This window comes from Hesperophylax consimilis, chromosome 11 (genome assembly GCF_061612785.1).
Source record: "Hesperophylax consimilis isolate HC1 chromosome 11, BYU_Hcon_1.0, whole genome shotgun sequence".
Lineage (NCBI taxonomy): Eukaryota > Metazoa > Arthropoda > Insecta > Trichoptera > Limnephilidae > Hesperophylax > Hesperophylax consimilis.
In genome coordinates, this window is record NC_142846.1 from 22,193,686 (window position 1) to 22,218,526 (window position 24,841).

At 34.2% G+C, this 24,841-nt stretch overlaps 1 protein-coding gene across 2 annotated transcripts in view; it reads left to right on the plus strand.

The window, feature by feature from the left end:
* Positions 1–24,841, plus strand: part of LOC149419917 (RNA/RNP complex-1-interacting phosphatase homolog) — a 126,374-nt gene that overhangs the window by 92,717 nt on the left and 8,816 nt on the right. For both annotated transcript variants that reach the window (XM_089637084.1, XM_089637083.1), the window contains exon 6: positions 15,378–15,424. In XM_089637084.1, the coding sequence (XP_089493210.1) occupies positions 15,378–15,424 (47 nt within the window). The remainder of the gene's footprint in view (positions 1–15,377; positions 15,425–24,841) is intronic.

Here is a 24,841-nt window from a genome sequence, read left to right on the forward strand (position 1 = left end):
GAACGATTTATTGTATTCTTGCAAACAACCCTTCTGGAGAGGTGTGTTTTCGAGAATTTTATATGAATCATAATACATTGTTATATTAAACATTTCAAACAAAATCAGAAATGCCAACATCTCGCTATATACACGAGTAGAAATTAAATTAATTAAAAATAGGATGAATCACGCTAATAGTAAAAATAGTGTGTGTTTTCACCTCGATCCGGGATGAATCACGCTAATAGTAAAAATGGTTCCATGATAACTCAACACAGTGACAATTTAACACACTTTTAAAAAGTGATATAAAGTCATTAGAAACGATGAAAAAAAAAATTAACCTAACCTACTTAACCCAGTTAATAATGTTTTTGTTTCATCACTTTCCATGACTTTATATAACTTTTTAAAGATGTGATGAATTATCATTGTGATGTTTTATCCGGTCACCAGTAAAAATAATGTGTGTTTTCACCTCGTTCCGGGATGAATCACGCTAATAATAAAAGTATTGTGTGTTTTCACCTCGTTCCGGGATGAATCACGCTAATAGTAAAAGTATTGTGTGTTTTCACCTCGTTCCGGGATGAATCACGCTAATAGTAAAAGACTTTTGGAATCGAAACGTTGCTTGAAATAACTTATTTTCCGTATATATCCATTGAATAACGTGTTACTTCCAATATTTGTCATTTTACTTTTCCTTCCTAACTTCCTTGTCTTCCGAATTCCACTAAAATGAGATTCCGCAGATTACTAAACAATATCAATTCTAGTGTCAGTTGAACTTAATCCAGTAATTAAAAACAAAATATACTTTTATTTACAGATTAATACTAACTTATTTGAATGAACGAATATTTAAAATACAATGAATCTGCATTTTTTATTCGTTATAAAGTTTATTCGCTTTGAAAAATTGTATAAAATCGGATTTATTTTATTATATCCATATTTAAGCATTATGCGGCAATTTGTGAGACCATTCACGTCACCATATTTTTACTATTCATGAAATTATTTTTAATGCTTAATCTGTCGTGAGGCTGTAATAGACATGTTTCTACTCTGAACCATTTAAAAAGGCTTTTATCTGAAGTTATTTGGGCTTTTATTTCTTTAACCTACTTTTTGATATCTCTATTTTTTCGGTGTGATCGTTTTGTTTGTAATAGTATTCTGAAATATATTTAAAGACAGTTTTATCATATTCTTTTGGAGAACTCAACGGCTTATTTCAATTGGTGCTATCACTAAGGTAAATAATTGGGAATTTAACCAAATAATTGGTAAAATATAGAATACGAGAAATGTGATTTCTAGTTACTGTTATGCAACGTGTTCAACTTGCTGCATTCACATTTATAAATGCTCTTGTATTTTCCAAACATTTCGGAAATGCCTTTTAAGTTTTTGGTTCACTTGATTGTGATATGTCTTTCTGGGAACTTCAACTCTTTCTTCATTACCATTACCAGACATTAATTTCTCCGTTGATCATTTGTAAAAGCCAATACTATTAGTATCACATTTATTGGTTTGATTTTTAACTTTACTAATTTTTTAAGTACCTACTTATTTTACATAATATATATTTGGTATACTAACTTTTCCATGTTACTGAAAAATATTTTCCTGCATTTTGAAGAAAATGATTCATTTTTACAAAGTGAAATAAAAGTTTTTTTTTGTACATGTTTCTCTTTTGTATAATCATAGTTATATGTCGTATTATTGTGGTGTAGTAACAAATGTATCATTATAATTTATAAATTGATCAAATAATAACTTCCAGATTGTCGTAATTAATTTATGCAATCGCATTTAGAGTAATGCATCAATTTAGTACTGTAAAACATTCGCTCAAAGAACATTTCAGTTGTTTTACCCCAACCTTTATTGCGATTTACAGTCAGCAGGGGATATAAATCACCGGGTCGTGTTTCGTCATGTTATCGCCAGGTGGCGCCAACTTTAAATGTCCAGTGCCTATCGTGAAAATACGAGCTTTTCATTGCGGTGGACATTGCGAAACGGATATCGTAGGGAACGGTACTGGAAAGGGTGTCATAAAACTCTTTCAATTTAAGGCAATAAAAGTTAATCGAAATCAGATGTTTTTAGTTTTACTACCTGGCTTTTATTCTATATGGGTAATGGTTGTAGGGCGAATAATAAAACATCTTATTTTTGACATTAAAATAATTATTTCAATCCACGATTAAATAATGACGTTGCCGGCTCAAAATGGCCGCGTTGACCTTGAAAATCGAGACAAAAAAGCTGTTAATTTTTCATTACGCCAGGACTCACCGTTGGAGAGTATTTTGGTTGGAGAGCTGGTTCTTGCAAACAGATTTAGATTTTCTTCATTTATCTTTAAATTTTACCGATTTTCCAGGTTATTTTATTCGGTCTATTTGTATTTTCTTTTTTCGATCGAAACAGTATTGTATTTATGTGACTTTCTTGATAGAATTGATTTTTTTACGGACAAAACTATTTATTCATATACATATTACGTATGTATGGGCGCAATCAATGTTTCGTCTTAATATTTTAAAGCACAACTTGCAAATGTTGTATTTTTTAAAATACTCAAATTAACGCTATACACGTGAACGCGTAGATTATAACGGATGTTACGTTTACCCCACTTCAGTTATACTTATTATCCAACGTTAAAAATCTTTTATATTCTGATAAGAGTGCAATTTCAAACCACATTATCTATCCTGGAAAAATGCGATAACCGAATAAATCGACATGTATAATACACTCTGATACAAATGAAAAGTCTCCAACTCTATTTAGATTTCCCTTTTTATGTTAAGCCTTAATCTCACTTAACTCCTCTCTTTCCACAGCCTCCCATATACAGGGTTTTCCAATAAGAGGTGTTATTTTGATATTCAATCGTAAAACATCAATGGTTTCGTTGCTTGTGTGGCACGTAGCGCCGTCTTGTTGAAAGTAAACGATGTCCAGATCAATACCATTCAATTCCGGCCATAAAAAATCATTAATCATCTCTCGATAGCGCAATCCATTCACCGCAACTGTTGCTCCAGCCTCATTTTCAAAAAAGGTAAAGTCCAATGACTCCACCGGACCATAAACCGCACCAAACAGTCACACGTTGAGGATAGAGAGGCTTTTCAACAATAACTCTTGGGTTTTCCGAGCCCCAGATGCGACAATTTTGCTTGTTGACGAAGCCACCGAGGTGGAAATGAGCCTCATCACTCGAGATGATTTGCATTTGATTCACTCAAGTGAATTTTAATAATTTCAATGCCTTGTTGAAGCGTGTATCGTTTAATTTTTATTAATGACGTAGTTTCTACTTGTCAAATGTTAAAAAATAATGACAGCTTCAAAAGTAACACCTACCAAAAAAGCGGGCTATTCAAAATAACACCTCTTATTGGAAAACCCTGTATTTATTATACTCATCTACTATTCTTAATATTAATAGATGATATTCAAGAATGCATCCAATGTACCACTTGCTTGCTTTTTGCTGACGATCTTAAACTGCTCAGGATGATATGCGACATTCAAGATTGTTTTAAATTACAACTCTATTTAGACGCAATATCTTCATGGGCAGATGTCACTATGACGTATACGCGTTCCAAAAACCCGATCAAATTTGAAAATTTACTAAATTATGAAATATTCCCATCAGTAAAATCTATAAGGGACCTCGGGGTTACATTTGATCCCAAACTTACTTTTTCAGATCATATACTGGGATTGGTATCATCTTGTTATAAACTTCTTGGATTTGTAATAAGAATAAGCAAACAATTCTCCAAGCCCGTAGCAATGACATCGATGTTCAACTGCCTTATACGATCTAAATTAGAATACACTTCTGCTGTCTGGGCCCCATACCAGCAAAAATACATAGAATTATTAGAAAAAAAAAAAAAAATCTAAGATATCTTCATATGAGAACGCATGGTGAATACCCACGATTTATGCATCACACAGATTTGCTCTCCGAAAGTCTCCAATCTAGGAGAAATGGGACCCTTCAAGTAACAGCTTTTAAAATCATGAACTATTACATTGACAGCCCATACCTCTTGGAATGCTATAAATTGTTTATACCGAACAACTACCGTCAGGGTCGACGCCACGACTTGCTCTAGTATTCCACACAGAAGAACGGACGTTATGGCCCAGCATAGCATGACAAGAGGTATGGTGCTGCAAAATTATACCTCTAGGTCTCTTGACATTTTCAACATTGGCCTTGAAGATTTCAAAAGTCATTTTAGGCAAGAACTCTAAAATATCGGTTTTTGTAAAATATTTCATTTAAAGCTTTGTATATTTTTGTTATATTTTGTAAATTTTTGTTATTTCATGTGTATTGTAATACGATTGCACCAATCTGTAATGCACAAAAAAAAAATTAGGTGTCTTTCCGCCAGAGTCGCTGTGCACTTTGCCTGTCTATTGCCCGCGGAAAGCTCACGTATAATCGATGAGTTTTGTAACTATATGTACCGCAATTACTCCATATTTTAATATCATCTCGTGGTCATGCGGCCGTGTTCCCTGGTAGCGCATGTCGAATTACGTAACAAGTGTGTTAATACAGAAACAGAATTGCCGATGGACGTTGTTTTGGAATTTGTTGATGATTTATGTGACCTGCTTGCTTCTTTTTGGACTATCGGTAACAAACGGATCTCTAATTGAAAAGTGTTCGAAAATAATTAAGTGACAAGTGGGTGAGAATTTCAAATCTTTTTTGATGAATTTATTAAGGAGATACCTTCCCACCATAGTATATTGTTTCCAATTATATCATACCTAACCTTTCGAATTCGCGGTTGAGTGTCGTCTGCCAGCACCTTTGAAAGTGTTGTGAGAAATCAAATATTCCAGCTATAAACTTAAAATGCTGCTCTAATACGTTAAAGTTGGTATAATTTTCTATCGATGTTCATGTTTTAATTTATAAAATGAGTGATAATGATAATCTTAAAATACCAAATTAGGTAGATGTTAATATGTTCATTGTGAGGTAATTGAGTAAATAATATAAATTTAAAAATAATACATAGAAATCGATATGAAAATATAATTGTTTAGTAAAGCGGGGTTTTCGATATTTTTGCGCTCTATATCGATCATCGATCGAGTCTTAGATTTCAAAATACTATTACGAGAATCTGGTCGCTGGCGTGGAGGGCCGTTGAAATGGGACATACAAAATAGCAACTCAGAATAGTAGATGTCGTTTTTATGTTGCTGAAACACATAGACTTTTGCGAATTAATTCGTTTTGCTTTAAACTCATGTCCTATGAATTGAGTAGTATTTGTAATTAGTAGTACAACTGCAATCGCAGTTACGCATCATTTTATTGATCACACGTGTTCTTGAATCAATTATATACATGATGGAATATTTTGCATACTAACAAACAGATCAGAAACCATCGTGACCGCACTATTAAAGTTTATTATTCGACGATAATTTGCAACAAGTTGTCTGCTAGATTATTGCATTTTAATTTGATTGCATTCCTTATTAGTGCATTTTATTATGGATAAACACATTTGCATTTACCTGCCGGCGTGGAAAATTTTCTTAATGGAAAGTAAATATTGATCGGTAATTTAATTAGTACCGGAAACAAACATTTAAATCCAAGTTATTTTCCAGGATTCTACTCACATTTAAATTAGCTATTTGCATACTGTGTAAGAGAAATGAATTAATTTTTGTTGCACTTCTTTAATTTAAGTGAATACCACACAACTGACCCAACTGTTTCTAACTGTCCGGTGCCAGCAGAACTATGATGTCTCCACTTGACATTTGTTACGAGGCTGAAGCGAGTGGGGAAGGGAATTGGATAGGGAAGAGAATGGCTAAAGCCATTTCAAACACTGTTAATGCGAAACTATCAGTGAAAAAACTATTTTCGATTAATCTTTTCTACGAATCGGTTTACATCTCTAAATAGTCTAAAATGAAATCGCTTTCCTCTTCTGTCTGTTTGCGCGCCTATTTCTTCTAACTACGCAGCGGATTTTGATAGGGTTTTCACTATCATTTAGAGAATTTATATATACTCGTATATATAGAAAGATATTTATAGAAAGTAGAGAAAAGTCGGTATTTTGTAATAAAATCGTAAAAAATATATTTTCGGGCGCTTATATTACTAACGCTGGCTAAACCTTATTAAATATATCAAAATAATGTACTACGAAATTGTGTATCTTAAAAATGCGTACAGAAAAGGCCTGTATGGTATACGTATATCTCCTAATGATAACCCCCGGCAACGCCAGCTAATTATGAATATAAAAAATATGCCTTGCATAAATTGAAGCTTTTCCTATAGTTTCACTTGTGTAATAAAATTCTTAATTACGTTGCCAAAAATTAGGGATATATTTCCTTTTAAGTTAGGTAACTATTAAAATTATGAACACCAAAACAAATTTTAATAAATACTATTTTATGACTTAACATTGTTTGAGTCAGTTTCCCTTTATTACTTTGTATTCCTTATAAAAAAAATTCTCCTCAACCATCAATTAATATAAAAGGTTTCCCAACGAAATAGCGCCGGATTAAAATTTCGCGTCATTTTTTGTTAAATATTTGGCAGCTCTAAATTTCATGTGTCATCGTCAACCTTGCGGTTAATAAATAATGAACGCTACACAAAATAACAACGCGTTATTATTTTTAATACTAATTATAAAAATGTATAAAGATTTGCTGAAGTTGTCATCAATTTCGAAAAAAATCAGAATTTTCTTCTTTCGGAAAATATCCTGGTCGTGTAGTTTCAAGAAATACGCATCAGAATTGGCCAGAAAGATGCTACTTCTTTTTGAAGTCACATGTGTAATGTGTATGCGAATAAGCCACAAACAGAACTTATGGCGGAGATCCAAAGTGTTATTGCCACAGTCGAACCACAATTATTATGCTGCGGTGTTATCTTAAAAATCATCACAAGCTCATTTGTCTGACATTTTATTCCATACGTAACGAAAATATTTATACTTTCCAACGAAATCAAAATATTATCACTTTTCGAATAAAATAGTATATTAAAGTATAAGTGGATAAACAGGTCTTTAAAACACGCGCGATTTTTCGAGCACGACGGCGTAGCCGAGTGCTCGAAATAAAGCAAGTGTTTTAAAGACCAGTTATCCACGAATACTTTACGCTATTTTTTTTATTGGTACACTTTGAAAACATAAATATTGATATTATTATTAAAAATTTGGAAATAAGAACTATTAATGAATTCGTGAGTGAATGAATTCAAACGAGTTGTGCTTGCTTACCTTCAGAAAATGTCGGAACAGTACAAAGCATCGACTAAGTTAAAAGTTGACATGACTTCACATTTTGTTGATTTGTTGATGTTGCCATGGTTGTGAATGGGGAATACTTGGAGCAGGTGGATGAGTTTGTGTATTTAGGAAGTATGTTTACGAGAGATGGGAAGGCTGACAGAGATATCGAAAGAAGGGTAAATGCAGGTAATTCCGTTAATGGAGGACTAAACGCCGTAGGCGCTAACAAAAAATTGTCCAAAGAAGCGAAGTTAGCAGTCCACAACGGAGTGCTGGTACCTACCTTGATGTATGGAAGTGAGGCATGGAACTGGCAAAGAAAGGATGAAAGTAGATTAAATGCTGTTGAAATGAGATCCCTGAGGCGTATGTGTGGTAAAACCATGTTTGATCGTGTGAGGAATGTGGAGATCCGCAAAGAGTGCAAGGCTGATGTAAGCGTAATGAGTAAGATTAAGAAAGGGACGCTTAGATGGTTTGGGCATGTAGAGCGAATGAGCGAAGATAGGAGTGTAAGGAGGATATATGATGCAAATGTGAATGGTAGCAGAAGTCGGGGACGCCCGAGGAAGACATGGCACGATCAAGTGAATCAGATACTCGAGTCGGGCCATGTAAAGAGTCAGAATAATAGAAGAGTATGTATGAGACGATGTATGAATGTGAATGAGGCAAGGAGTGTGTGCCAAGACCGAGTTGTTTGGCGGTCCGTCCTCTCTGCCTACCCCTGCGGGGAAACGGCGTGATGGTTAGTTAGTTAGTTAGTTAGCCATGGTGACTTTAAAAAACGCGCGTTCCATAAAGTGCGATTTAAACACGCTAGAGCGTACTTTAAATGAGTAAAAAAGGGCACCAATATAAAAATAATATATTTAATTCAAAATCTAAATCCGGCGCGCTTATTAGGACACCTCTATTTAAAAAAAAATATTTGAATTGACCAGAGATGTGCAAAATGGGTACCCAAAACCATTTGAAATGCAAAATGGAAATGGGTCAAAACTTTTCCATTTGAAAATGCAAAATGCAAAATACCTATTTTCAAAATGCATTGAAAATGCAAAATGGTTTCTCAGATCAAACCATTAAAATAATTATAGAATTTTTAAACTATTTTGTCATTTAATAATGGACATCAATGTAGAACAAATATATTACATGATGGTAAATCCAAAAACACCACGACTACTGATTATGAAACCACAAAAAATTTGCGCGGGACTAATGTAGCCAACGTAGAAACATAGAAACTGCTATCTAACATTTAATATTACAGCGTCACACAGTGGGCTGAAAATCGCCTTTCATAGACATAGAGACTTGAATTTTCAAGGGTTTTTTTTCCTAGAAATGGATTCTGCTGATCATTACTATGCTTTAAAATTTCGTACGAAGTAATTGCGTGTACAAATGAAGGAGTTATCATTTTTTTAAGAAAAAATTGTATGGCACTGACATTAAAAATGAGGTTATCTCTGGAATCATAAGGTTGGCAGTTTACATCTGTGTGTAAGGATATAATGGCCAACCTTATGATTCCAGAGATAACCTCATTTTTAATGTCAGTGCCATACAATTTTTTCTTAAAAAAATGATAACTCCTTCATGTGTACACGCAATTACTTCATACGAAATTTTATTATAGCTTTTTATGATCAGCAGAATCCATTTCTAGCCAAAAAAAAATACCCTTGAAAATTCAAGTCTCTATCTATGTCTATGAAAGGTGATTTCAGCCCACTGTGCGTTATGGCCCCATGTTCAGTATTTGAATCAGTATTTTTTTGTAATGGTATCACTCAATTGCCAGGGCTTCTACCAGGGAGCAACAGCAACTTGACAAATGTAAATTATCTCTCATAGCGAGGTTGAGGACTGACTAATATTTGGGGCTTATGAAAAAAAGATGAATGGAGATAGTAGGAAGAATGTTGCAAAAAAGCATTTAAAATGGAAAATGCATTGAGAAAAGCATTTGAAATGCAAAATGCAAAATGGTTTTTAGAAAAGCATTTAAAATGCAAAATGGAAAATACCCATTTTGCATTTTGCATTTCCATTTGAAATGGATTTATTTGAAATAAAGCACATCTCTGGAATTGACACATCCCAATCAAATCGCAATTTATCTTAAAGCTGAAAGGCGAAATCCACTTTCCAGTATTCTTGCTTTGTAGGTAGGTACCTACTCGTAAAATTTGTTCGTGAAAGATCGTTTTCCCCAAGGTCATCTGGGGCACACTTCACACTGGCCGAGGTGATTGATTCCCACCTGATTATGCGTGGGACGTCGACTGCGTTCCGTTGACAAACCAGACTCGTTTGCAATCTGTTTGAAATGTGAGATTATCTTATATTTGCTCTTTATTTATCACATTTCTAATTATTAAATCTTGAATTCGTGGTGGTATCCCATTTTAATGTGATATTTGTATGGATTAAAACACTTTTATGACTTTCTTCCACCTTTTTACGTATACAAGTTATATTACCGATAAAAATATATAATAATATAAACCAACATATAAATAAAATACAATTCGATAACAATATTCAATTTAAAAAATATATAAATGACGTTTTAGAGAAAAAAAATTCTATGGTTTTCTTTTTCATTAATCAAATTTAAACGTACTTAGGTCAAATTAATTGTTTTTTGAAACTGAAAACTGTAGACCAGGACTGATTTAAAAAATATATATATGTCATTACCGCATAAGAGTTCCAACTGCTCCTAACTGTCTAGAGCCAGTGAGACTACGGTATCTCTTATTCTGGTATGTTGCGAGGCTGAAGATAGTAGGTACTTACCACCAATCAAACTGAGTTTATAGTAAAATTGTAAGTGAAATATCTGACGTTTATCTCAATACTAGTGTCACCAACGCGACTCTTATCTTTTTTTACTCATCGGTTCACGGCTAAGCTATTTATAGAAAATATAATAACGTGCTGTTTATCAACTTCCACTAAGTGTATCCTTCAGTTTTATTGTACCCCTCATGCTAAGGAATTTGTTTCTGATTCTGAAGAAGAACCTATTTTTGCCCGACTCCTCAGATCTTGTCAGTTAAAATAGCCAAAGTTGTTTATAAAACCAGTCACTATCACGTTGCATATCCAACAGACGTTGATAAGTTTAAATTTGTCAAAAAAAAACTTGATACAATGGGTGAAGACGTATATATTTCAATTAAATTCGGTGTATTGTTTTTAAAAATTAAAAAAATATTAATTTCAGTGCGTGTTTAAATATATTTGTAAAAGAGAATTGCATAAATATTAACAGGGGTTTATCAACTATACTAGTAATAGCAGAGCTTGCCTTTTAAAGGCTGCTTCATTGATGCTAAATATGTCGATATCCGAATTGGTTCAAACAGTAATATTCCTCTCCCCACAGGCATGACCATTGATAAGTTAGTCCTGCGAGCTAGGAGAATAGTTTATGCTGTCGATGATAATCTTCGGGAACATATATGGTTCATTCCGGGCATGCCCAAAAGGAAATCGATAAAATTTATATGATAGTAGCCATACTCATGTAGAGAAAACTCGGAAATTTCCTATGAACTCTCTCCAACATGAACGAATACTTTACCTGGTGTGAACTCCAAATTACCTACCCACTTTTAAATCTACTCCTTAATAAGGAAATGAATAAAATTATGAGAATCCGCGTATCTCTATATCCAAAGCTGGACGTCAGAATGCTTGTGAAGAAAAGGATGTAGAAGGTTTGAAGATCTCCATACGTGCCTAGATTCCGTCGTTGGAATTCCTACAAGACCAGAATTTTCTCTCTAGGACCCAATTATTAACAGTAAAAGACTCCTCAATTACCGCACTGTCTTCCAACACAGAATTATTATTTATGTTCAATTTCAATTTTTCTTTCGGCCCCAATGCGATTGCGTTATGTATGTAAATTTGATACAAAATTGGAATAAATTAAGATTCATGGCACTTTCCCAAACGCATTCCAGCGTCTCTTTATTCAGCAATTCCCATCTTATTTTATCTCACCTAAGGAGTTATTTAATTGAAATATTCATCGATTTGTCAAGAGCGCTTCGACTTCTCAGAACCAAATGTGGAAGGTTTGAAAATATCTTTGTGGAATTTTACTTTATGTTTTATTTTTTATCTTTATTCTTTTTTTCCCCAATAATTTTACAACATAAGTACTTATATTTTTAGAATATTTACATATTTGAGGAAGACTGCACGTAAAAGCTCTCTACGTCTTCTCGTAGAATATACAAAGATCTCTGGCTCCTAAAATGCTTTCTTTTTATGATTATTTCATTAATTAAGTTAACATGTAAAAATAAGTTCATTTAATGCATTTATTATAGAAAAAAAAACCCTCCTTCGACAATGCTGTCTTACTCGTAAAAACCGGTTTTATTTACATTAAGTCCACACAGGAGGCTCTGAGGAAACTAATTCTCCTCAGAGCTTATGTCATCTTTGGAGATGCTGTGTAGAGGGTATTTTTAGGAATGGAATGATATGAAGTCCTGGGAAGGAAAATGGTACGAGAGGTGGGAAAGAATCTCGGGGTCAGTGAGTCCAGGAGTGAAGGAATTATGAATCCGCCCCTCCCGCTGCAAGTGCGGTGCAAGACGATGTTCCGATAGTCCGGTTTGAGAGGTCAAAAGGTCTCCTCAACCAGTCTCCAGATCCGGCTTGCCACACAGTAGGTAGATCCGCCGCCAAAACATGGATAAACCTCACCCTATGAACATGAGCACCCCTGTTAAGTCACAAAACGGAGCGAACCACTTGGGGTGACCTATGGCTGAGTTGTTGAATATCCAATAAATGGTTCCCGGAGCGGCTGTACCTACAACTGCCTCCCAAATTTTGTTTTATATTCTGCGAATACTTACCGTTATGTACCCAGATGTAGGTAGACTTAGATTTACTTTTAAAATAATGCATTTTGTTCTTAAAATCTGCTTTTAATATTTTATAGCCCATTTCTGTAATTACACAGTAATGTTTCATTTATAACCTACCTAATTTCTATCTCAAATCCGATTTAACAAATATTTTTATACTTAATCATAGAAGACAATATTAGCGACTCTCAAACGAAAATTTAAAACAGAAAATCAGGAAAAGATTCCTAGATGCGACCGAATATTTTTCGTTTTTAAATTTTTGTTGGATATTGTCTTCTATAACAAAATATTACAATTTGAGGTTTTAATCAGTAAGTTATTTCAAAAATAAAAAAAAATTATATATTTTTATCGTCAAAGTTTATCAACAAATAGCTTAAATTTAATTGCCGTTCTTTAATTCAGTTGTTATTGTGGTAATTTCCTCCGAAACAAATCTTAATTATACTAAAATAAAGTCGCTATCCGCGTCTGTCTTTTTATGCGCTTTGTTCTTTTTTGATAGGGTTTTAACAATTCGAGTAACGCCGGGTACACGTCAGCTGGTATTTTAATAAAAAAATATTTTACTGTACGCTTAGTTTCCTTTACAATATTCCTTCTGATTATGACGTCTGATAAATTTAAAATTCTTCCAATTTCATGAATATTTTTCAAAACTTGATATTCATTGTGCGTATGATATTTTCATACATTTTCTTCAATTGTGTAACTCTGCAACAGTAATCTGGCCCGGCGAGTAATATTTTGAGGCGCGCGGCGTCTCCTCGTGTTGCGGACGGGCGGGCGGGCGTAGGCGTCGCGTCGCTCGTACAGCGTACACGCTCGAAACGAGTATGACCCGTGACCCGGTCGCGTCTCGTTCCATATTCAAATTGGCCAGTGCTGGTGGATTGGGAATTGTTTTTTTTTAAATCCTGGCTGGGTTTTTGTTTTGCTATTTGGTCTGCTTGTAGAGTGGTTTTTTCTTTAGTCCTAATTTTATTTGAACCCGTGAACTCTTGGCTTTAATTAAAGTGTCAATGTTTAAATTTCGGAAATTCTCTACCCATGTTGTTTATACATGTACCATTCATTTTGTCATGCGTTTTCGATAATTTAGAGAAAAACGAAGCTCACTTGAATTTATCCGAAATTTCTTCCACCACACAACATTTCACATCATCGAGTGCTGTATTTCTTTCCGTGTCATATCGTATTATAATTATTACAACTAGTAATTCTGTGTCAGCATACCAATGACAATTCGTTTTTAAATCTTTCTTCAGGCCGATAGGCTCCATAATATTGTGTATTCCGATTTGACAGCTCTTAATAGAACCACAATTAAGCGAACTCTGGCGGAATAAAATATAGTTTCCAACACGGCGGTCATCTTGAACCGGAACGTATTTAACAAATTTACAGACGGATGAAATGCCAAATGTTCGATTTAATACCGGACTTCGCCACGCTCAATCAATTATTCCGCCACCCATCATTCCGTCACACTGTATTTTTTTTAAAATTCATATAATAAAAATAAAATAAATTGAATATATAATAATCGAATAATAATAAATTAATTAGATTCGATGTTTTTCCATAACGTAACATCAAGGTTGCGATATTTCTTCCGCCGTATAACTTTAGGACTTAACACAAATAGTTTTTGATCGATTCCATTGTTCTCCACTCCATTTGAATGTTTTTGGGTTTGTGAGTTTCATTATGGCTCGGTAAAACGCGTTCAAATCCTCAATCCCGCAACGCGCGCCGCTCGTACGACGTCGCAGCGCGCGCCCGAGTACAGTACACCGCTCGGCCGTATTTTTTCGCCGACATTTGCCATCGATAAATTACCGGCCCGCCTCATGCGTAGGTCATAAAAGTGTTCGTGTTTTTATTTCATTTTTACGTCTTGTCTTTATGTCCGCGGCACGATTGTAGCCTGGCTTTCTCGGAAACCGTCCACTCGTCTCGCCGTGACTTATCGGCATCAGACGTAACACGTAGCGATATACACGGTCCTTTCATTTACTGGCTGAAGTGTCCTTAACAAAGCTGACCTTCATATAAATCAAAATTACTGTAAAAGAATACACCGAGAGATTGCTTTCATTTTACGTTTTGAACTATTCTCAACAAATATAATTCAATTACTTCTGAATAAGATACTTTAATTTACTGGTTCCAGTGTCAAGATGATCTTCGGAAAAATCTAAATTACTTTAAAATAATACGCACGGAGATATTGCTTTCGATTTACCCCGCGAACTGTTCTTAGAAATAATGCAATAGTGCATCCAGTTAATATATTAATAAGCAGAAACTTTCTAATTTATACGCATGTGTCATTGCAACAAATTGCTGTGAAATTGAACCCTCGTGTGAATGAATTATTGTGCGTACAATTTTCAACGCGCTACGATTTTTGCTTTCGGATTGTTCTTTAATGCTTTATCCTTGTTTTATAATTAAAGTGTTTTTATGATTTATTTAAAGCCCCATACTCCATGTCAAAAATTGCATGTGCTGTCTGAGAAATTTGATGTGGAAATTGCAGACAGAAAAAAACTTTACAAGTTTCTTGATCTCAGAGGTCTCACTTTCAAGAATCTTTAGGATAACATAAACAAGATTGTTTGCATAATTCGAGAATAAACAATGCTTTAACAAGTTAACAATGCTACATATTTTAATTAGTATCAATATACATTACTATAAAATGAATTTATTACTGTATCCCTCTGACTTTCTCACTGAATTGCTATGACTAGATCGTCTATACGTTGGGAGAAAAATTGCAATGATGTTAGTAACACATAAGCTGCTCAATGAAACATTTGCAATCCTGATGTTCAGCACAGGCTTTTTTTATTTTTCCAAGAGGCAGGACCAACCTACCAATGATCAAGCCTCAGGGGAGAATGACCACACTTTTAAACCAGCTTCCTTCAGAGGCAGACATTTTTCAGTCAAACCTCAATGAATTCAATATTAGAATAAGTTTTTTTTTAACACGATGCTGTCTATGCTGCCTATGTATGTTATTATTTGTAAATGTAGTGAAGTATTATTGGAAATACTGTTTTTTCACAAGTAAACAATAAATATTATAAATATCTCTTATGTTTTTTTTATTCACCAGGTTCATTGACATAATTGACGAGTTTTTGGAACACAATGGAGAAAATGGTAAGAAATCTTTCTTTTCACTTTGTAATGCATAACGTTTTTATTCCTTCCATTCACGTACTACACAATTAAATATTTATTAAGTTTTTCTTGTTTTTTTCCGTCAGTTTCATCAACATCTCGACTGATTTTGAATCCTAAAGGTTTTGATTGCATGTGAATAATATACCAATGATGATAGAACATCATGATCATTTGATTTCACGCAGCTTATGAAGTACCAATTTAGAGTGTAGGTACGCGGCCTAGGTAAAAGGCAGTAACCAGTAACTAGGTACAATATTAAAATAGGGCGGGTCTATAACCCTAATTGTATTACCTTGCCGGCCGTTCGGGTAATTGAAGATCATGTCGGCGTAATTTCCTTAATTTAAATACTTCAGATTAAGATCGAGATTCGGCTGAAGGTATTTCGATCGTCTTGGTAATTTATAACGCACGCTCGCGCATTATTTTATTGTAGCCTTAGGTAGTTTTAATTTTAATCTATGCGACATGAGCGCGAGGTGAATTCAGGAGCGGACCGGGAAATTCTTTAAGTCGCCTACTAACCTGTGTTGTAGACCCCCCTGTCTGAAATATTCCGCACTTGGTTTTGCAAATGTTACATAAATTATTACCTTGCAAAAGAGCATACTTAGCTCCGCAGGCAATTGATGATCCCCTTAGTAGAGCGATACTTTTATGCTCTTGACCCTGGGTTCGCAGAAGTTTACCCTTTCTCCACCATATCATTGTAATATTCTTATTTTGGGATTGTCATAGTTACACTCATTGCGTGTTATTTCATGCTTTGCAATCTGTCTATTGAGAGTCTATATCTGTTTATTATTAGAGAAAAAATACTAAATAATGGACCACAAATGATCTTTGTTTATATCGCACATGTAGGTATTTCCCTGATTCACACTAGTTTTAAAACACTTTTTTTTTCTTAATTAGCAGCTAAAAAATATAGCTTAGCAATGATTTTTTTAAATATTTTAAATCTTAAATTAGAAATGACATTTGTCTTGAACGAATTAAAATTTCATGACGCAGATTTCAATCCGATGTCTTCTCTACATAGTTGAGATGATTCATATTACGCAATAAGGTGGAAACTTATTTCAGCAATCTTATTTGTCATAGTTTAATGTTGAATAATCAACCCAATTGATCTCGGCCCACCGGGAATTTCCCGGGTGCTGCCGAGCCCGTCCGCCTCCCAATTTATTCTCCAAATGACCTACCCGTGTTTCGGAATGGGGAATTAAATGCACTCCGGATTGATGACCGCATAATGACGAGTAATATTTGTTTTAGTTTAAATATTGTGTGTATGAACAACTTCTTTGGTATTTAGAAAGTTGGGATTCGTCGTCTGACTCAATTAAACTGTATCTGTAATGCACTCGATCTTGGTTCGATCTTCCACGCTGGGTTTGTTGCTTGTTGTGTGAATCAGTGTTCTGACGCACCGAATAACTAGTAGGAGTTCGTTAGCGCTGAGCTTTGTCGATCTATCATATTATTCACAACAATTGTGTAGGTAGTTCTTCTTCTTGGTAAGGTTGCATTTTATCGTCCTCGCTTTCACCAATCGCTTAAAATGCACAAACTAACACGATTTTTTACTCATCGGTACTCCAAAAAGTAGGCTATCTATTTGCACGTTTATTTTATTTTATTTATTAACATAGTTTTTAAACAAAAATATAATGATTTTTTGTTTTTTTTATTTATTCATCAGTATAAAGTTTTATTACATAAATTTTTCGACATCTGTCTCACTAGGGTATACTTGTGTCGAAACAGACGTATTCACGTACTTATAAGTACATAACAAGCAGTAATAATAATAACATAATATAGGTAAAAAAAAGTTTAAATCTCTATATATGTGTATACAATAGTTGTTCAAATGCAGTACAAACATGTTAAACTAACAAAAAAAATAATTTTCACACACTCAATATTAAATCCTTAAATTGTTATATATAATCGAAAATTTAAAACATAAAATCAGAAAAGATATGGTCCCGTCTAAGACTTGAACCCAGGACCTACGCCTTGCCGGGGCGCTGCTCTATCAACTGAGTTTATGGGACTTATTTCAGTCATATTTAACTGTAACATCCTTCATGGGAGTAGACTCTTCCCCCATGGGGCCTCCGGAGAACCAAGGAGGAGTGGAGAGGAGAAATGAGACCCTCTTCCCTCGTGGGACTTTTAGGGAATCAAAGAGGAGTGGAGAGGAGAGATGAGGCCACCTCCGTGAACTCTTCCCTTGTGGGGCCTTCAGGGAACCAAAGGGAATTGGAGAGGAGAGATGAGACCTGGAAGACACATTGTGGAACCAGAAGACATACCCACATATCCAATGACAACCCCGGTGAACTTTATAAAAGGGACCGGGTGACTGTAAAAGGAATGAGATAAAATGGGATATTGGACCTATGGCCTAGTGCTCATGGGAACTAGGTACATGTAAACCGTCTCCGCTCTATAAATAAATAAATAACTGTTTCATACTTCGAATAAGAACTCTCAACATTATCTTCATTTTACCACCTCACTTTGTTATGTATGATCGCAAGATTCATCTCCACATAAATCTAGGTAGTGTCTTGGATAACAATAATTTAATTAATTAATATTTTAATTTAATAAGTTAATTTTCATTCTCTTGACGAAGAAGCCACTGGCTTTGAAACATGTAGATTATTATTAATTAAAAGTGGTGTATACAAAGTATTTAATGTTCATATAATATATATTTTTACTAGTAAGGTATAGAATTATAAAAATCATTTTTTTTTTTTTCAAAGAAGAAAACTATGAACTTTTTATCAAATACTGAATTTATTCTAAGCGTTGGACTGCTAGTGATACCCGCGTTGTTTTTCACGGATCAAAGGCATATCTCTTTTTACAATATACAAAGTATTTAATTTCTATCAATAACTTTTTAGATTTTATTTTGATCATAATTTATCTATTATTGACGTTGCGCAAAAAAATCTTGTAAAATCTAGAGTTATCCATTAAAATTGTTCCTTCACTCCTCTTCCCCCTTTATCAGTTTCCTTTGTAAATAGCACATTAAACTACAAAGAAATCAGCAGTTCATTACACGATTACATACCATTGGCTTTTATGACGATTGAATGACTTAGGCAGATGTAAAAATAATGATTTTCATACTTTGCTTATTTACCTACTATGAAATAAATAGGTACCTGTCTTACGTTACGTATTTTAAAATTCAATTCGATTCTAATCTTCGAAAAATTTAAATTTTTGGTAACTACCACAAAGTGTTATTTTAAAACACATAAAATTATTTCTGAATGCGGTGTTTAAAAATAACAATCTGTATTTGATAGTTTATTCAAAAGCACAGCTCTTGAAGATAATTATCCTGTTTGACCTAACCTTTCAACGATCAGTGATGGGCAATCGGGTGCCACCGCTATCTTGTAAAGCTGCCGGCAGGTTTACCTTATCATAATTACCCTGTAGACTAGCCAATGCCTGATAGCCATCTCAATTGATTGACCCTCTCGCTCTTAGCTCTGTGGAGAAGCGACTCATTACAAGGACCGGTGACATTCCGGGAGAAGTTAGCCCGGCCTTCTGGACTGAGTTCTGGTGAACAGGTTGATTTTAATGTAATGTAAAATGGGAAATATAACATTTCTTCGAAGCCTTACTTATTAACTATTCGTTCTTGGAATTAAAACAAAGTATCACGGGAAAAAATGAGTATTTCTGATTTATTTAATCATGTTAAAAACGGGATTGCAGGTCTTTTTCATAAATCGATTTTTACTACATTCATAATATATCGGAACTCGTGTTCATGCTCCTGTGTTTTATCCTGATAATACACAATGACGAATGCGAAAATATTAAAATTTTAGAACACGTGTTCCGACGTCCCGATAACACATTCTTGTTTTACTGAAAGTTTATTAGGAAACCTGTCAACTCATTCGTTAAATCCCTTCAATCCCGTTTTTAACCATATTAAGTAATGAGTAATTTGAAGAGATTCTCAATAAATTAGCATATTTTATTATATCGGTAAGTTTTCTCCGTGCACAAAGCAATATCATTTCTGTGGCTAAAAATATCAAAACTTAAGTAACCATTTAAATATCAGGAACCCAAATTCGTATGATGTTTGAGGCCAAATTTGGTCTCCTAATAATTCAAAAAGGTTTTACAAATGTCCGCATTGACTGTGTTAATATTTATGGCAGTATTAATGTTTAATTGCTATTGTCGTTGTGTATTTCTTTGATGCAACACGAACTAATTTTATTTAATTGAAGGTTCAGAATTTTTGTAGTTTAAAATACTTCGTTCTTGTAAAATCGTCGCTTATAGCACTAGGACAAATTAGTTAGGACGGGTTGTTTCGGAGAGTTACAATTTACCAAATTTCAACGTTTATTTTCGGGTTCTGTGAAAGTTCTATTGAAGTTCTGTTATAGGCTAGTTGCTTGACAGGGCTAAAATAATAACAGAACTTGAAAATTAACTTTGAATTTTGAAGAATTGTTCAAATTCTCAGAAACAACCCGTCCTTAGTATTTTTTGGTAATGATATATTTTTTTTAAGTTTATTTAATTTATTGGGAAAGTCAGGGCTGGTTGTGTATAGGCTTAATTGGAGCAGTTCGCTCCGGGCGCCGAATGCGCCGATAATGCATAACACCTAACAGATGTGTCCGTGAATTTTTACTAGCGCCAGGCGCCGTTTGGCCCAGGACCAGGACCGGCCTTGGGGAAAGAAGCCACTTTATCGTATTTACTATTCGTTTTTTTGTTGTCACTACGAATACCGAGATTATTAGAATATTTTACTACGTGAACGCGGAGTCAGTACGTAGGAGCCAAAAATCACGAAATTGAGGTTTAATCACTTTGTCTTTATCTTCGTGACTTTTGAAGTTGTTAAGCATTATCTCTCATCAAAAAATTCACACTCGCAACGTGCAAGGAATGGTATTATTTTTTTCGGATCGTGATCATTTTTATTTCGAACAATCTGACTTACCATTGGAGTTAAATTCTTGGTATTTTAGCAACTGACGTAATCGAATTAGGTGACTCAACTAAACAATTTAAAATTATCTTAGACTACCATAAGAGTCCACATATCTGTTATTATTTTTTTTAATTTTGAAATTTACCATTTATAAATCTTGCGTTTTTCTTACTTATCTTTTTGTTATTATTTACAACATTTTATTAAAAACTTATAAGATTTTTTTATAATTGAGCTGGGATCACCTCACCAAACACAAGAGCTTTGTGTCTTTATGGTGAGGAAAGGCTATTTTTTGTTTTATACTATAATACTGTATGACATGTAAACTTTGAAGATTTATTGTAAAAAATACAAATATTAAATAATATAATTAAAACAGTTTTATTCTTCTCAATGTGTGATCTTTTGAAATTGATTCAGCCTTCTACAGGGTTTTCCAATAAGAGGTGTTTCCGATGAGCCCGCTATTTCGGTAGATGTTACTTTTGAACCTGTCATTTTTTGACATTTGGCAAGTAGAAACTACGCCATTAATAAAAATGGAACGATACACGCTTCAACAACGCATTGAAATTATTAAAATTCACTTGAGTGAATCAAATGCAAATCATCTTGAGTGATGAGGCCCATTTCCACTTCGGTGGCTTCGTCAACAAGCAAAATTGTCGCATCTGGGGCTCGGAAAACCCAAGAGTTATGGTTGAAAAGCCTCTCTATCCTCAACGTGTTACTGTTTGGTGCGGTTTATGGTCCGGCGGAGTCATTGGACATTACTTTTTCGAAAATGAGTTGGAGCAACAGTTACGGTGAATGGATTGCGCTATCGAGAGATGATTAATGATTTTTTATGGCCGGAATTGGATAGTATTGATCTGGACAACGTTTAATTTCAACAAGACGGCGCTACGTGCCACACAAACAACGAAACCATTGATCTTTTACGATTGAATATCAAAATAACACCTCTTATTGGAAAACCCGTATTATCACTTTTCTAAATGTGTTGATTAGTTTCTATATTCTAGGAGTTATCACTTGTGTCATGATTGTCAAGTTAGTGCATGCCTGGGTATCCACATTGTATAGTCATATTTATTAGATCTAGTCATTTTCATCAATCAATTCTGGTAATCGCCACTATAAATATGTGTGCGATGGATAAGATTAAGAAATATCATCGATGCTTTGGACAAGTACAGCAGATGAATGTATCAAGGAGAGTCGGGGAACATTGTACGTGCAAGGGATTGAAGAAGAAGTCAGGACATCTCAGAAATATGTTGCAATGTCCATGTTAATAAAAATCCTGAGTCGGGTCTCATCAAGAATCGAAATAACTTCAAAGTGTCTGAAGCAAGGAGTTCATTAAAGCTGTGTGGACAAAGGCCTTGTGAAATAGTTAAAACCGTCAAATATTATAAGTATGTGACCTTTATTAAATATAATAATGAATGAGAAATGCAAAAATGAGAACACACCATTTTTCATGTATTTTTCGGTTCGATTTAACTGTTATAACTTATCCGAGTGGATCACCAAACCAAAAAAATGGATTAACTTTACTATTTTTTTTGTATTGACAGAAAAATTCCTAACTCTTCTCCGTAAAATGTAATTAATACACTTAACATATTTTTGCTTAATACCCCAGACAATACGTAGGTAACAAATGTTATATTTGTTTTGTTTGTATCAGTTACAAGTAATCAGTCTTAGCAGGAAACACAATTACCCAATCGTTATTGTTCTCTTATCATAATCACCGGCTTCTGCGAATAGGGAAATCACCTGTGAACATAATAACGTGCGCGTATTTCCATATGGTATAACATCGAATCTCGTCTGATGCGCAAATGAAGATATGGGCGATCGTAAAATAATTATTTACTGCGTCTTCATTATGTGTCGATAGCCAAGTTATTGGCATGAATATGCTTGTTCTAGGGAGTCTGTAATATTGGCTTATTATGCTGACGTCCTTATTTGACCCTTTAAGTTCAAATCGGCCATAAATATACTACTACATTGCTTCTTCTCGTAATGCAATGTATTTTCTTGGGTAAATTTATGTTTCTTTTTTCTTATTTGCATTGGCTTGCTGCTCTCTAATGATGTTTCGCATCCAAATCGTGTTTTTCGGATGAGTCATCCTTCCTTTAAGTACTTGATTAAACTTATATTAACGTTTAGTCAAAGCACTTGTTTTGAAATATGGCAAATTCTTTTATTTACTCTAATAAGGCAGAAAATCTGTTTGTGGAATTTCGTAAAAGCAGTAAAAACTCTAGAACTGTAATGCTGAGTATAGACACTTTTCCTTCAGAAATATCAAGGCTAAGGCACCTATCTTTAACTCCATGACGAGAACAAAGAAAAAGGGCTGTTTTTTGCTAGAAATGTTATGTTGGTAGTCCATCGATCGAAGTTAGGATACTGTTGACATATGCATCCGTGTTTTAAATTAATTCTCCAGATTCAATTTTCTTTTAAACAGAACATAGTAAACTTATTAAAAAAACGTTTTTTCCCTGAAATGTTTTACTCTTTTTCCCGATATCCATTCTGTTATTTTATATCTGATCCGTAATTTACTATAATCAAATATTCCTATATATTGTGGAATTTTAATGATATGTATTGCTATACGTTCTATAGTCCACAATCATAGAAGTTCCACCTTGTTTACTGATTAGAGCAACTTTATTACGGCATTTCCAACCCGGCTGTTGATTTCTAAGGAACTTTTATTCGGATATTTCTATCATACAAGTTGTTTAATTTGATCTTAGTGTAATAATTTACCTCATACGTTATGGCATCTAAACGGAGCACAAGGTGCCTAGATTATCCAAAGAACATCGATCTCGTTGGGTCGACTAGGCTAGACTTCCAGACAACCATCTAATCAATGTTGATGTATTTCAAATAATAATTTATCGGAGGCATGTATCACTTTTCACAATTAAAACACGCGAGCTGCACTATAAAGGTGAATTATAAGTTGCGGTTTACCACAATCTACCTAGAAGGGTTGCCTATATTTAGGTATTATTCACTTTCACGTCTATATTAATTTTTCCAATATAAGTAATCGATTTAATTATTTCTAGTTGTTGTAATAACTATTTTTTTATAATGATAAACTATTGTTTATAAGACAAGGTTTTTTTATCCACAGAACATATTATTATAAGCAATTAGACTAATTGTTGCTTATAATAATTTTATATCCTAGTTATATAGGTATAGTTGTGTACAGGTGAAAAAAAATATAATAAGCAAATAGTTGATTGAATTACTAGTACATATTGAATTATTTGGCGTTTTGAAAATTAGCCGACGCAGCTCAGTGGTCCAGAGCACCTGACCGGACATCAGAAGGTGCGGGTTCAATTCCCGTCGGCGGCATTTATTTTTAATCGGTGAAATTATCAATTTGTATATTTCAGGAAACTAATTATTGCTTATAATAATTTGTTGTAATAAGTGTTCTAGATTTTCTATACATCTCTTTTTTTACCTTGATCAGCTTTTTCCACTCATACTAAATTTGCTTGTTGTTCAAACGTTTAAACCCCTCAACATTCTGCATTAGACCGTGTTTTTTTATTTGACAACTAACTGTACCCCGCCACACGTTGCTGTAGCTCAGTATGTCTGTGCAGTTCGATAAACAATAGTGCGTGTTGCTTTTACGTCCAACAGATGGTGCTGTTTTTCAAAAAAGCACGTTTTTACCTGTCACAGGTGACATCTATGTAATAAAAATACACGTGTATTCGAATGCAACATTGTGTCAAAATTTCAAAGCCATCGATGAAGATCTTTCAGAGATTTAAGATTTTGAACAAACGACATTTACATTTTTATTTATATAGATGAACTGACCTTTTGGTGCACCATTAGGCAATGCAAATGTATTATTAATGGCTGCGAGATTATTTCATTGTTTAAAAATTATATTTCTTCCGCCTTCCAAATCTCATTTTGTTAGGTAGAGCTGTTAGTTCTACGGGTGGCGCAGATGGATCGGGTGGTTTTAAAATACTCGTCAAACTGTCAATTTTAAAGGTATTGGATTGAAATAAAGTGCAAAACGTGTAGTTACAATGGAAATTTATTAAAAAAAAATTAGTAAAGTTAGTTTTTAAAAATTACATCCATCAAATGCCCTCCTTCTCGAGCGACGCATTCTTGGAGTCAGTCCTTAACGTTCCACATTGCCCGCTCAAGCACATCACCAGGAATTAATGTGATTTCGTTGTGAATTGCTGCCTTCAACTCCTGAATGGTCCGGGGTTTGTTCATGTACACCCTTGCTTTTAAATAGCCCCATAAGAAGAAGTCACATACCGTGAGGTCCGGTGAATGAGGGG